Below are 14984 nucleotides of genomic sequence, written 5' to 3'. Positions count from 1 at the left end.
TACTTGAACCTTCACCTGCATTAATGGCCTCTCTCACATTCTGTTGGTTTGTGGACAGGTAGAGAATAGGCTTGATGTCTTTAAGATGATCAAGAACAGTTTTTTCTTTTGTAACCTTACAGATTTGGGCAATGTTGAGATCTGCACAGACAACATCACATCATTAAACTGTTTAGTATAATATTTTTGGAATCATGGCTTAAATTTTATTTTGTATAATAAAATGAGATGTTTCAGGTTCTGTATTGGGTTAAAGGAATACTTCACCCCAAAATCACACATTTGAACACAAAAGAAAGAACGTTCATGCTGCTCTTTTCCATACAATATAAGACAGTGACCATGGGCTGTCAAGCTCCAGAAAGGTACAGTACCATAAAAAAAAAGTACCATAAAAGTTATCCAAATGACAGGTGCATTTATTCCAAGTGCTCTAAGCAGCTTTGTGATATCTTTGTGTGGGGAACAGACCCAAATTTAAGTTGTCTGATTTAACTGTAAATTGCTCCTTTTGCCTTAGCTCTCAATTCTCTGTCAGAGAATAAAAATTTCAGTCTGTTCCTTACGTAAATGATAGGTAGGCTAAAGCTTCAATAAACTTAAAGCAAATTAGTCGTATGGACCAGTTAATAATGCTTTTTGGAGTTTGATGGCCCCTGGTCACTGTTTGCTTGCGGCGTATGGGAAAGAGCAGCATGAACATTTTTCAAAATGTATGCTTTTGTGTTCCACGGAAAAGAGAGAGTCAATTTTCATGTTTTACTGATCTATTCCTTTAAGCAAAATAGAAAATTAAACCAGCATTACTTTACTTACTGTACTCGCTTTTATTTAGCCATGCCATGTCCTGACCATTGGTAGTTATCAACACAATTTTAAACCGATTCTCAGGGGCTTGGCTCTGGTCTTCCAAATGTTGGTTCACCATTTGTAGAGCCTAGTGAAGAGTCACCAAAAAAATACTGTCTTTTTTTACTGTCCAGACTGAGGACAGCAATCTTACATACACGCCTATTCTTGTATTTCTTGGTTAATGGTAATTACCCTCTGAGCAAGAAAATACTGTAAAAAATATTTCAGACAAAATCCATAAATAAAGGTAAAATATTAAAAATTCAGACAGATTGCATACAATATGCACACTGCACTTTAACTAACACATAGAAACAAAATTAATACAAAAAAAGCATTTTTCTCTCTGCTGAATTCTTTAATAATAGTACTATTGAATTCCAAATGACCACTTTTCATTCCCAATCTGGATCTACAGGTTACATTTTTATGCATTATTGATTAAATATAGAGAATATGGTGTTTATATAGAGTAAATCACATCACTGATTTCCTGGTACCTGGACAAATGGAAAAGCAGCTCCTTTATCTCTGTATACTCCTGTATCCCCATCCTCCGGTTTGAATAATGCACATGATGACACAGCAATGGTGAATGATGACATCTGAAAAACAAAGATACAGTGTTAAAGAAAGACGAAAACTATTTAATAAAAGGTTAAATCTGAAAGTAACAATGTGTTATAACAAGGCATTAGGAAACTGGAACACACAACATAATTCAGAGTTCTCAGAAGAGTTTGTTGTTTTCCTAATTTTTTTCTTTCTTACTCTTGGTTTTTGACTGATGTGTTCTCTGTTTGTGGGCAGCAAAACAATTGCTAAAGGTTTTTAAATGGTAGTTGTACTGGTAGGTGTACACCCAGTACATCCCAACTCTGTTATGTAAACCTTGATTTGCATAAGGATAGGTCACTGATTTTTCTAAAGAATTTAAAACATAAATACCTGATGAAAAAAAGATAAAAATAAAAACAAAAAATTGACAGCATTCCTACAAATAAAATTGGTTTAGATAATGGCACAACACTTACATTTTTGTCACAATATTCCTAAAAATAATAAATAAATACTTAAACAGTAACTACTAATAGCAAAACTCATAAAACAATCACACACTGGCAAGAGTTTATGTTAGAGGTATGTTAGAAGTTCTGAACATTTCTTTTCAAATTGTAATAGTAATTTTTTCATGTTTCATGAGCAAAATCTGTACATTCTTCCAAACTTTTGGCTGCCAGTGTATGTCTCACAATGTAGTTCACCCCAAAATCACACATTTGAACATAAAGGAGGCATTTTGAAGAATGTTCATACTGCTCTTTTCCATACAATATAAGACAGTGACCATGGGCTGTCAAGCTCCAGAAAGGTACAGTACCATAAAAAAGTACCATAAAAGTTATCCAAATGACAGTGCATTTTATTCCAAGTACTCTAAGCAGCTTTGTGATATCTTTGTGTGAGGAACAGACCCAAATTTAAGTCTGATTTAACTGAAAATTGTTCCGTTTGCCTTAGCTCTCAATTCTCTGTCAGAGAATAACATATTTTTAGTCTGTTCCTTATGCAAATGATAGGTAGGCTAAAGCTTCAGTAAACTTAAAGCAAATTAGTCATATGGACTAGGTAATGGTGCTTTTTGGGGTTTGATGGCCCCTGGTCACTGTATGCTTGTGGTGTATGGGAAAGAGCAGCATGGACATTCTTCAAAATTTATGCTTCTATGTTCCACGGAAAAGAGAATCAATTTTCATGTTTTACTGATCTATTCCTTTAAGCAAAATAGAAAATGAAACCAGCATTCTTCTACTTATTGTACTTGCTTTTATTTAGGCAAACCCAAAAAAGGATAGGTCACGGAATTTTCTAAAGAAGTGAAAGTATATATACCTGATGACAAAAGATAAACTGACAGTATTCTTGCTTGAGTTTCTCAAGCAGTCATGCTTTGTGTTTGAGTCCTGCCCTGCAAGGGAATGTCTGCACAACAAAAACTCCCTTTGGAGATAGTATATTCATATGTCATTAGTCACACAATTGTGCTTTTACCTTCAGCCAGCTCATTTCACGTGCATCAGGTGCAGGTAAGTATGTGGACAGATAGAGAACAGACTGGTTGTCAGTAAAATGCCGAAAATGCACATGAAAAGCGCTAATGGGCTAGGTCAAGTGCAATTTAATTCAGAGGTTCTCCTCCTCCTATATACGTCCACAGTTTCACGCATACATCCGCATATAGCGCAAACACTCCCACCCACGTCCACTTGGGCTTGTAGGCACGAATATTGCTCTTAGAATTAGAGCTTTATAAAACTTGTTGCACATAGAGCTTTGTTTTGCATGCTCACAAAAATAGAGCCCCAACATTTGCTTAAACCTTAAAGGAACAGTTCACCCAAAAATGAAAATTCCTTACACCTAGTGTTTAACTTTAGAAGACATCAATTGATCCACTGGAGTTTTATTGATTACTTTTATGATTATATAATGTTTGCTATATGTGCTTTTTGGAGCTTCAAATAAATAACTAAATTTGGCACTCATTCACTTGCATTTTATGGACCTAAAGAGCTGAAATATTCTTCCAAAAATCTTTGTTTGTGTTTTGCTGAAGAAAGACAGTCATACACATCTCGGATGGCATGAGGTTGAGTAAATGATGAGAGAATTTTCATTTTTGGGTGAACTATTCCTTTAATTTGGTTATGTTTATGTGCAGGTCACAGAATTTCCATAAGCATGACAGCATAAACATTGACCAAGAGGCATTCCTTTAAATAAGTAAAAAGATAAATAAGATTTAAGTATGTTCTGTTTTGATCACAGTAAGTAAAGCATATTAATGCTTCTAAATGCAATATTTATTTTCACATAGATTGTATAAATAACCAGCTACAGTATATCAGATAGATATATCAGTTTATCCTATTTACTCTTACAGTAAATAATTGGCAGTTTTCCAGAGCAAAAAGTATTTTTTTTTCTTTGTGAGATTGCCATAGTAAACAAAGAGAATGTGAACTTTTGAGTTCTGAATTTTTATCTAACAAGAATAGAAAGGTACTGTGTATAAAACTAGTACATCTTAGTTATAATTTTTTTTGAAAGGCAGTATTGTTGTTAGAGGCATCTAAAGATTGTGAAGGAAGCTGATTCCACAAGATAAAAAAAATAAAACAACCTTAGTCTTGCCGTATAAAGTTGCTGTATAAACTATGTTTATTATTATTATTATTATTATTATTATTATTATTATTATTTGAAGTAATAAAAATAGCCCAGAGAACCACAGTAGTGGGGTCTGAGGAATCTTCTAATGTTCTACTATTTTTGAAACTGCATGAGCAGTCCAGTATATGTGTTTCAGTGCTTTTTAAATATATTATTCAGCCACAATATTTTAAAATATAGAGATGTAATGTAATGGGCATATGTTGTATGGGGGTCAAGGGGTGAAACTTGTAAAACTAAATATAAAAGTCTGAATTTTGACATTTTTTCCTAATGTGATTATCTACCAATAACAAACAAATCCAAATTTTAATCGGAGTGACTATTTGCACCCTGGTGTAAATAGCATCTACCACACTGTGCAGCTATTTGCACCCCGATAGTCTGTCTAGTGAAATCAGGAATATACATCAAACTAGACAATAGATGTTGCTGCTGTGGTGTGGGGTGTAAAGACAGTGCAAATGTGCATGGTGTTTCCTAGCGACCTCGGTTCGAATCTGCCTTTTGTCCCACTCTTTTCCCCATCTGATTTCCCGTTTCCACTCTTAATATTTCCTTTAATACTACTTAACATAATAGATAAAAATGAATATAAATTTTGATTTCATTGCAGTGATTTGGTCACGGTGAATGTTGATGAGTGCAGAGAAGGGTTTGATCCGGAGGCGGGGTCTGTTGATCGCACTCTTTCCCACGGCTCGGCATCGCTTTTGTGTAGATTGCATCACTGTATTACTGTAGTAATATTGTAGTAACCATGTTTTTTGGTAGAAACCATAATTTTAATGCAATAAACCATGGTGTTAGAACAGTAATATGTTGTTAATATAGTAACCATGGTTAATTTTGAGGTTACTGCAACAAAATACCATGGTGAAACTAGTTACTGTAGTAAAACCAAGGTTATTTTTTCCAAGGTAAGGTTAGGGCTAGGTATAGGGGTAGGGATTAATGTAGTGTGTCTGTGGGACTCTAAATAAACACCATCTGAACATGTTTAACCACTGATCAAACTTCACTTGTTTGTAAGGTAGTACATGTTTTAACTTTGTCAAACATTAACACAATGTAGTTTGGCATATATGTTGGGATATCTTGTTTACTTGCTACTATATGTCTAAAACAAAATTAAATATCTTAGAAAGATACAATGCTAATAGTGTCGGAAATTAATGGGGACTCAGAGCAAAAATGCCACCGAAATTGACAAAAAAATCCCTGAAATTCAAAATATGGGGTCAAAAAATGCCCACGCAACGAGTTCCTGTGTTTTATTAATAATATCTGAAATAGTTACAATTACATACATTGCGATCTTCTTTTGACTTTTCACTGAACATTATTTTTTTTTCCCGCTGTCTGGTTCCTCGCACCATCGCACCCACAGACGGGCTCTCCCTTCTATCAATCCGCATCAGTTCGGTATTGTACTCCCACATTAAATTCTGTAACCGTTCGCCCCTCTTGTTCAAAATAAACTGTCCTAGCGGGTAACACTCTCACTCACGTGCTGTACTGTACTTACCTGCCCTGTCTCACCTGCTAGAGGCCAAAAGTGTGCAAGGGATGGATGTTATATAAAGATGGTATGAGAACTCACAAAACATAATGTAACCAAATGCTACCATGTGCTTAATAATATCTCAATATGTTAAATAACCATAATGTTAATTAAGACTTTATTATTATAACTGTAAATCAATAATACATATACAGAACAGACATTTTTAGTGTTTGAATCAGTCATATCTCTCACTAAACATTAGTAACACTGTTTATTTTTGCATTATTTTATTCAGTTGGCAAGTAGGAGTTGATGACAGTTTGCTTAATAATCTCATTCCATATCTGGATAATTGCTGCAATATCATAGAGTATAAATTTCCTCCGCTACGATATTGCATTATATTAGTTTTGTACAGAATGTTAACTTAATAGCCAAAATACTTGGATATACATGAATGAGAATAAACCTAAAATAGGAATGTGTTTCAGTCACAATGCACATTATGTAGTTTAGAGACGATTTAGAAACATTTAGAATGTTAAAAATGGCTATTTCTACTTAAATAAATGTTGTATTCTTAAAATGTTCTGTTTGTCCAAGAATCCTCTTGCAGCAATGCAGGTCTTTGGCATTTAGAAGCTGCTAGTTTAGGACCTGTGAGGAGTCTGTTTCTCAAACAAGAGACTTTGATTTACTTGTATTTTTGTTGTGCATCTGGCCGTCCACTTCCCTCTCTATCCTGGTTAGAGATTATTTTTTTCAAAACAGTAATGCATGGAACAGACTTCATCTCTCTAAAACAATAGACTTTAGGAGAAAATAGAATTTCAGGAGAAATGTGTTTCTTTTTGCCTATTTTTAAATCCAAAATTTGACTTGCAAGTGTAAAATAACTTGTAAGAACTCAATATCTCAGAAAATGGGGGGGGGGGGGCAAAAACACTGCGCAACCATTTTCAATTGTTCTAATAATAAGAAAATTTTCTTGAGTACCAAATTAGCACTTTAGAATGCTTTTGTAAGGAATAGGTGACACAGTATATGTTTGGCATCATGGGTAAAGAAAAGAATGTAATAGATACCAATTAAAACAGTTATTTCAAACCGTAATAATATTGCCAATTCATGATTTTGACAGTATTTTTGATCAATTTAATGCAACCTTGGTGAAAGGAAAAATGTCTTTGTGTTTTAAAAATGGAAGCGCATATACTATAAATAATATCATTTTCAGAAAGTAACTTGTAACATAATTACTTGAGTAGTATTTCGGCAAACTACTTATTTACTCTTACTTGAGTCATAATATTTCTTAGTACTTGTACTCAAGTGGATAATTTCTTCAGTAGCAGTATTTTTACTTAAGTATAAAAAAAAGAATAATAAAAAAATAAAAAAATAAATAAAAATCAGTACTCTTTCCAGAATCTGTAGTTTCACTTGGTTCATTCTTTTTCTCTGCATTGTGTTTTCAGTGAAAAAATGCTGGTATCCATCCAGTGTTGCCATGGGCTTGTTTTTATCATGACGTCGCCAATAAATATGGGTGGTTGCGGGGTTTTTTTTTTTTTTTACTTATTTCCAGAGCACAGTTGCATTTTTGGACTTGCTGGTGCCTAGCTCCGGCAACACACTGAGTGACCTACACATCATAAATACATTTGCACTAAATCTGGTATAGTGTTCATTATCCCAGCCTGGCAGCACCTTTTCCAGATTTTATTTTATTTTTTTAGATAAATTTGATTTTGCACCACTGGACTGTGTGATGACACAGTAAAGACTGTATAACAAAGCTGCACAGAAGTCAAGAAAGGGTCATGACTATTCCATTTCTGTGTGACAGACAGAATGAGAGAGGGACATTACAGTTACAACAGAGAGAGTTCTATGCCAAGATGTATAGTATGTTTATATCATATGGCTTCTTTATTCACCACAGGATAGGATGATAGAAATTAATGGCATGGCCAATAATGAGGTAAATTATGTCTCTCAGGGACACGTAGTTTATAGTGTCAAGGTGGTAATCCACTTTTAATTCTGCCGTTAAAACATTTAGCACTTCTCTCTCTTTCGCTCTCTTCTCAACTCTTTTTTTTTTTTTTTTTTTTTTACATTACACTTTTTCTACTTCAGCGGTGGTTAGCCTGATCTTACTAAAAATAAATAGAACACTTTATTGGCACTTGATGGCCAAATAAAACATACCCAGGGTTTTGCAAACACACTGGCCCCCAGTGCTGGTACTTTTCATGTCAAACCCATACTAGTGTGTGTGGGTTTGGAAAGTTTTTATACATAGTTTATGAACGTAAAGTACCAGTGTCCCCACATCTGGTTAATATCTTCAGAACATGTAAAGAACACACACACACACACACACACACACACACACACACACACACACACACACACACACACACACACACACTTCAAAAGGATTTTAAGCTTTCCTCTCAGCTAAAATGTGTAAAATGTGTTGTTCTCACCTCACTTCTTTCTCAGACTCAGAACAATGATGTAATAATTACACATAATCCTGGGGGGCATCTCGCACACCTGGGGATCACTTACATATGAATGGGGGCAGATTTCTGTCATCAGTCCTGATTCTCTTTCCTGATACATAACACCCTCTGCACCGTGGCCAATAACCACCATTTATTTAACTTGTGACTAAGGCCACAGAAATTATGATTTGCAGTGGATGCAAAGATAGAAGGGCTGTTCTTTAAGTTGACCTGAGAATGAGGCTGAGAATGGACTTCCATAAAAGTATGGAACAAGTCTGTCTATCTGTTCATCAATCTAACGATCAATAGATATTTGCATTTGAAACATCAGTAAGATTGTTGATAGAAGGTCAAGTTTTTGAGTGTGTGTGTGGGTGTGTGTGTGTGTGTGTGTGTAAGATGCTCAGGTTTCAAGTCCCATCCAAGTCACAAGTGGCTGCTTTTGAGATATTTAGATATGCTTGTGATATATTCAGAGAACGTAGTTGGGCTTCATAATAATTTGTAGAAAACCTTTGTGTTTTTCCACTTAATCACATTATGTAAACAAAAATTGAATACATTTTTAATTGAAACTAATTGTGATCAGTAAAATTAACAGAACTGAAAATTCATGACATTTAAAGAACCATTTGAAACCTGCACGGTTCCCACGATCTGCCCGATCTTCTCCCCTGAGGACTGAAAACGTAAAACAGTTAAAAATCGGTTTGTCATGTAGCTAATAAAATGCAGCTTTAGCGGATTTAACAAATGGGCTCCCTGACTGAAGCAGTCATGTACTGTCAGTGACTGGCCGGAGCTGAGCTGTGATTAATGACGCTGTTTGGTGGTTTGCTAACCCTCTCCTCACTTCTGCTCGGAGTTCTGTGCTCCTATTAAACTTCTCAAGGTGAAGAGTTCTGGTCTAACATCAAGAGTTTTTCTGTTTGTGTCCTGACAAATATAATCATACAGACAACTGGGAGCTAATTTCAGATCCAGAGTGGACCCTTGACAGGTATGAGCTCAGTACTGATGAGGATCAACAGTAACCCTGTTAACACCCCATCCTCTGTTGTCTTTAATGTCCACTGGAGACTGGAGGCTTCGTGTTGAATGGTTTATTGAACTTGGATGTTTGTGTGAACTGGTGAGATGCAGACTTATAAAGTGAACCTCAATAAGGCCTGAAGATTGCTGGCTAGCTTTGGACTATGTTTTCAACATTATCAGAGACAGTATATGGTGGAGATGGACCACATATAGAAAAATATATGAAATAAATTGCATCATTAATTAAGGCAGATGCAGGTAAAGAAGGACTGCCTTCTAGATAAAAGACCTTTACTGGTAAAAGCATTGCCTTAGTGCTCCAGACCATGTATGCACGTTGGCTGGACCAGCCTGAAAAATAGTTTTTTTGTTTTTGTTTTTGTTTTTTGCCTAATTTTAACTAAAGAAGCAAAATATATGATAGGATTTGTGTCAGATTTTACTTGTGATTTGAAATATGTTATTGATACATATTGTTTGTTTCCCATTCAAGTAGATAGGAGCTGTTTCATGCCTTTTGCCTAAAGAGATCTTCAGGTTGTAGCCCAAAAACCTGGAAGAGAATTAGGATTTTCAAACCATGGGTTCCCTCTGGATTTTCCTATGGGTTTTTATAATAGCAGTTTTGTGTTAATGAGTAAAATAAGGACAGAGGCAGCATAAGAAATTAAAGGTGTCATGCATTGATTTTTTTATTTTATTTTATAATGTTCCCTGAGGTCCACTTATAATGTTAGTAAGATTTTTTCATAAAAAATAGTCATAATTTAGAAATAATTGGCCTTTTTCTATCCTGTTTTTGGCCTTCTGATTAAAATGCTCCATTTTCGGGTCGTGTCTCCTTTAAGACTTCAATGTAAACACCCACTGCTATGATTGGGTAACATCTCTGCATATGAAATAAGTGTCAATGCCCCCGCCTTTACACGTGTGGAATTGTTTTGAAGAGTTCGAATGGTTAAAAATGGCAACTGGAGGAATTCAGCCATACATGTTTGAGCCAGAGTCTGATCCTAAATCTGAAGAAAATGAACCCCCTCCACAAACTCCACGGATACTGCAGTCTGTGGCAGCATGGTAAGTAATCACTCAAATTTATATTTATTCCTTGTCTATTTGTGTAATAGGTATTATTTTTATTCTCGTTTAAACAAGACGCAACATAACAGTGTTTATCTTGTTAAATAGTTGGGGCATTTTGCAACGGTGAAACATTTCCGTTTTTTACAAATGCTTTGTAACGCATGACAGTGCCAACCAAAACTTAAATACTCGATGCTAATGCATTTATAACTATCAAAGGACTTACTTACGGTGCAACATGTAAACGTATACAGGAGAAAACTTACCGGTGTTTGTCGCACTGTCGTTCTTCATATATTCATCGTTAATCATATATTCAGTGTAGTGACAAACGCATACGTTGTTCATTACAATGAGTTGTGTTTTCATTAAAAAGGAAAGAGATTGTCTAAATAGATTGCTATCAATACTCTATAGGTGCATCTGTGGCAATTGTGCCATCATGCCAACAGAACAAGAAAATATATGCTGCTTAGAGATCCCTGTGGAATGTACACAGTGCAGAAAGTCTGTGCTTGCTTACATGCATCCGAGTTATAAGTCCTACGGCCATAAATCACAAAGCCTACATCTTTCATATAGGGATGCTGAAATGATGCACTCTGAAAGCAATATTCAAGTAAAACAATGAGAACATGCTATGGGCAATTATTATTGAAAGCTGGATGCGACAAGATACGCGAAGCATGCATTAAAACTAATACACATGTTCGACTGAAATCACTAGGATCAAATCAAAAGAAAACATAAATTCAGCGAATACTTTCGCATGAACAGTTCTAGTATTAAGCTTGGAAATTTTGGTGAAAACATTTAAATACTCAGTACATATCTAACAGTCTGTAACATATGAAGCAGTAGAATTAACATGTATACTCACACTTGTCTGTTGCGACATTACTGTTGGGTCCAATAGACTTGGCACTGCATCAACTTTTCATTTAAGTCTCTCTGCAAAGGCTGCGTCGAACTGTGTCTTATTTGAAAAAGAATCCACAGTAAAATGAAGCGAACAAACAAACACTGTCTTACTGACCTGATCCGGGACTTCATATAATTAAACATCAGCCACTTTTCCTAATGTTAGGATCATTAGGAATCAAATGCAAAGAGTCTATTTTTCCACAACCTGGCACTGCACAATGTTTTGAAAACTTTGCAGGCATCTCGAACCTCTTGTTGCTCCAATAATCCCTGTGTTTCCTGTGGGTGCCAAAGAGGCGATGATGAAGAAGTACGTAGGCGCTGACCAGTTTATGCTGAGGCAGACTTGTGCTGATATATTCATCTCTATTACGTAATACAGATGAGGAAGTAAAAAACAAAAACAAAAAAACTGTCGTTTTTGTGAACTGGTTTCAATAAAGCCTTTTTTTTGGACTAACATAAGTTTTGAGTTCTGAAACTTACAGTATGTTTTCATAATACTATGACCTCTTATATGTCAGAAGATCAAGGAAAATTAGATTTCTCAATGCATGACACCTTTAAGGGGGGCTTGGGTCAAAAATACCACCAAAAGTGACAAGCAACTCTGGCCCTGTAATTTTTGTAATTTTTATAACATCTTAAATACTTAACCCTCTGGGGTGGACGGGTGCGCCGGCGCGTCCTGCTGGACAACTTAAAATACTCTTCTTTTACTCATTTTTGGGCATACAGATAAGTGTAAGACATCATTAGAAACTATAAAGGGTCTACTTTTATTTGTGTACACTCACAATAACATCAAAACTTTGTGCTTTTGTAAAATAAAGAAAATAAACAGGGTGCGCTTTCAGCCGTCTCTGTCTCCACGAGCATCTTTCTGAAACACGTCACAAAAATGAAGTGAAACTCTGCGAATACTGATCACACAAACATGAAACATATGTCTAAAGAAAGCTTAAAATGTCTACTTTTAAATAAAACAATTAAAATTTAAAACAAATATTCTCCTGTAATGTAATCTGTATGAAACAAAGCGATGTACAGTTTCTCCTGGCTCAGCTCATTATCCCTAATGAGATCACATCCACCAGCAGAGCGCGCTATTCATACGGTAATGTGCTGAGGCGATCAATGCAAACGGTAAACGCCCCCAACAATGCCTTAAAAAACATCAAGTTCATCATCAGATTCATTCGCTTTCCTGCGCGTTTGGAAGATGGCACGCTACACAGGTGAGGAAGCTCTACAGATGGTCCTGGATAGTGAGGAAGAGTTCACATTTTCCTCAGAAGAAGAGCGGGACTCCGACGAGGAACGTTTGCATTTTGAAGAGCGTCTTGATCCAGCCGAGGATACAATTCCGGATAAGTAAGTCTTTACTTACATTAGTTGACATGCTATTTTATATAAACATGTACATAGTTTACTAGTTGGACTATTTCTAGACTTGCCAGCCAGTATTCAAAGTATTGAAATTTGAAATATGTCCTAATAGGCAAGTTTTAGTTACATTTAAATGTTGTTTCGGCTAAAGCAGGTATTTAAATTGTATGCTATATGATATAAATATGATATGTAATATGATATAAAAATAATATAAATGTTTTGATTATATTTTAACTAGTGTTTATGCTGCCTCATTATCATCAACAAAGCTTGTGCTTGAAAATATCTGTTCGGGTGTAAATGTGTAAAATGTGCTGTAAATATGCCCATATTAGAAAATCAGTATATTAGAATGATTTCTGAAGGATCATGTGACACTGAAGACTGCAGTAATGATGCTGAAAATTCAGCTTTGATCACAGGAATAAACTGCATTTTACAATATATTCAAATAGAAAACAGTTATTTTAAATTGTAAAAATATTTCATAATATCACTGTTTTTGCTGTATTTGGGATCAAATTAATGCAGCCTTTGTGAGCAGAAGAGACTTCTTTTAAAAACATTAAAAAATCTTACTTATCTACAATTTTAAACGGTAGTGTAGGTCTAAAGTAAAGTCTTTATGTAAAGAAAATGTATAGTCAGATAAAACGTTCAATCATTAAGTCTCCTAACATTCATTCTCTCTCAGGGAGCGGTCTTTGTCTCCTCAGGTGTGAATCACATCAGTATTCATGATCATCCACGCCTCCTCGCATATGGCCTTTCTAACGCTAAAAGTGTCTTACAAAAGTTAAATGACTATATTGTTTTGTATGAATGAGTGATCAGGATGGTTTCACATCATTTTTGTAGCAAACAACTCTAGGCTACAAGATCCAGTCCTCAAAAGTCTTGTGAACAAATGTTGAGTATGTGTTATATGGCCTTATTTCAGTGACTTAAATTTTTTGTTTTTTCAAAAACCACGCATAAACGTTATTTTCTCAAAAATACAAACATGTACATACATGTTGCTCACATATTATTGTAGCCCAGTTTGTGCTGAATACAGTGTTATCAGACTTTAGCCATTAATATGTTTTTAAGCAACTGAAAAAAGCACAAATGTCAAGGCATGTCAAAACTTCTCCAGGGCCCAAAACGCCCTCAGATTCTAAGCCTAGTTAAATACTGTACATCATCAGCTAAAATAAGATTTGATGTTAATTTAATTTTATGGGTAGGAGGTAAAATATTCTCATTCTTGTTTTCAGATTGAAAACTTATGTAAATTAATTGATTAAATTGAAGTATTTGAATATAAGTATTTTATTCAAGTATTTTATATTACAATGTATTTTTTATATGTTTAGAAAAAAAAAAACCTCATAAATGTAAAAAATGCTCCTGAAAATCAAATCCAGTCATGTTTTTTTTTTAAACAGTCATGTTTTTATTTTTTTAAATATTTTTTTTTATATAAAGTACGTTGCAAACAAGTTGCTAAATAAGAACCACAAGGGTCTTCCATTTCGTCAGGCATGTAGCCTAAACTCACGTGCTTGTGGTAGTTGTAGTCCTTATTTGGCAACTTATTAGCAACATAAATTCGTGTTTTAGGTATGACTGCATGTCATTTATGTTGTAGATCTTCTAATAATGTTTACATATATTGAAAAACCCCATTTAAAAAAAAAAAGAGGAAATTCAAGACAAAACTATAACCTTCTGGATTTGCCTAAAAATTGATGGCTGAACTGCTCTATTCTGGGGCCAAGATGGTGGACGAGTGCACTGACCTCTCTAAAAGGACTTTGAGTCATACAATGGAAATATCAAGGCAATCACTGCATACAAAACTGCACCCTCACCCCCATTCCAGCAAATGTCTTCACCCCATAATCCAGCCTTAGATATAGGGTGGAAATGCAGCAAGAAAAACTATACCATGCCTGTGAAAGAGGAGTCTGAAAAATCACCACTCTACTCCTGTTCTAAATTGCTTGTTTTGAACACCAAGGGTTTGGGTTAAATTCCCAGGGAACACACTTACAGAAAAAAAATGCATACCTTAAATGCACTGTAAGTTACTTGGATAAAAGTGTCTGCCAAATGTGTACATTTATTTATTTAAATGTAATCATTCGATACTGCATCATTCTGCTCCCATCCATTACCTGTCAGTACAGAAGCTCATCAGCCTGTAACACTAAGTCCATTTGTTAGTGTGTGTGTATGTGTGTGTGTGTGTGTGGCTCAGGAATCTAAGCTTAATGTGTCATGGTCTGTTCTGCTGATTGCCTCTTGGCTTTTGGACTGAGAAGATGCTGCCAGGAGCTCATCAGTTTTTGTGGGACTCAGAGGCAATAGCAAAAACCTACTGGAGTGTGTATATACATATATGTGTGCATATTTACATCCTCTTGAGGCAGTCAGATCTGCAGATGGAATAC

The 14984-nt window shown here is 35.2% G+C and overlaps 1 protein-coding gene across 1 annotated transcript in view; it reads right to left on the bottom strand.

Annotated features, from left to right (window-relative positions):
* LOC127413793 (cytosolic 5'-nucleotidase 1A-like) overlaps positions 1-14984 on the bottom strand; it is a 73227-nt gene that overhangs the window by 5694 nt on the left and 52549 nt on the right. The window contains exons 3-6 of the mRNA XM_051651211.1: positions 1624-1673; positions 1353-1457; positions 817-937; positions 16-141 (exon numbers count right to left, since the gene is read on the bottom strand). Coding sequence (XP_051507171.1) covers positions 16-141; positions 817-937; positions 1353-1457; positions 1624-1673 — 402 coding nt within the window. The remainder of the gene's footprint in view (positions 1-15; positions 142-816; positions 938-1352; positions 1458-1623; positions 1674-14984) is intronic.

The sequence above is a fragment of the Myxocyprinus asiaticus genome, chromosome 23 (assembly GCF_019703515.2).
Source record: "Myxocyprinus asiaticus isolate MX2 ecotype Aquarium Trade chromosome 23, UBuf_Myxa_2, whole genome shotgun sequence".
NCBI classification, from domain to species: Eukaryota; Metazoa; Chordata; class Actinopteri; order Cypriniformes; family Catostomidae; genus Myxocyprinus; species Myxocyprinus asiaticus.
The sequence above is the reverse complement of the archived record's forward strand: the minus strand, read 5'-3'. Positions and strand labels throughout refer to the sequence as shown.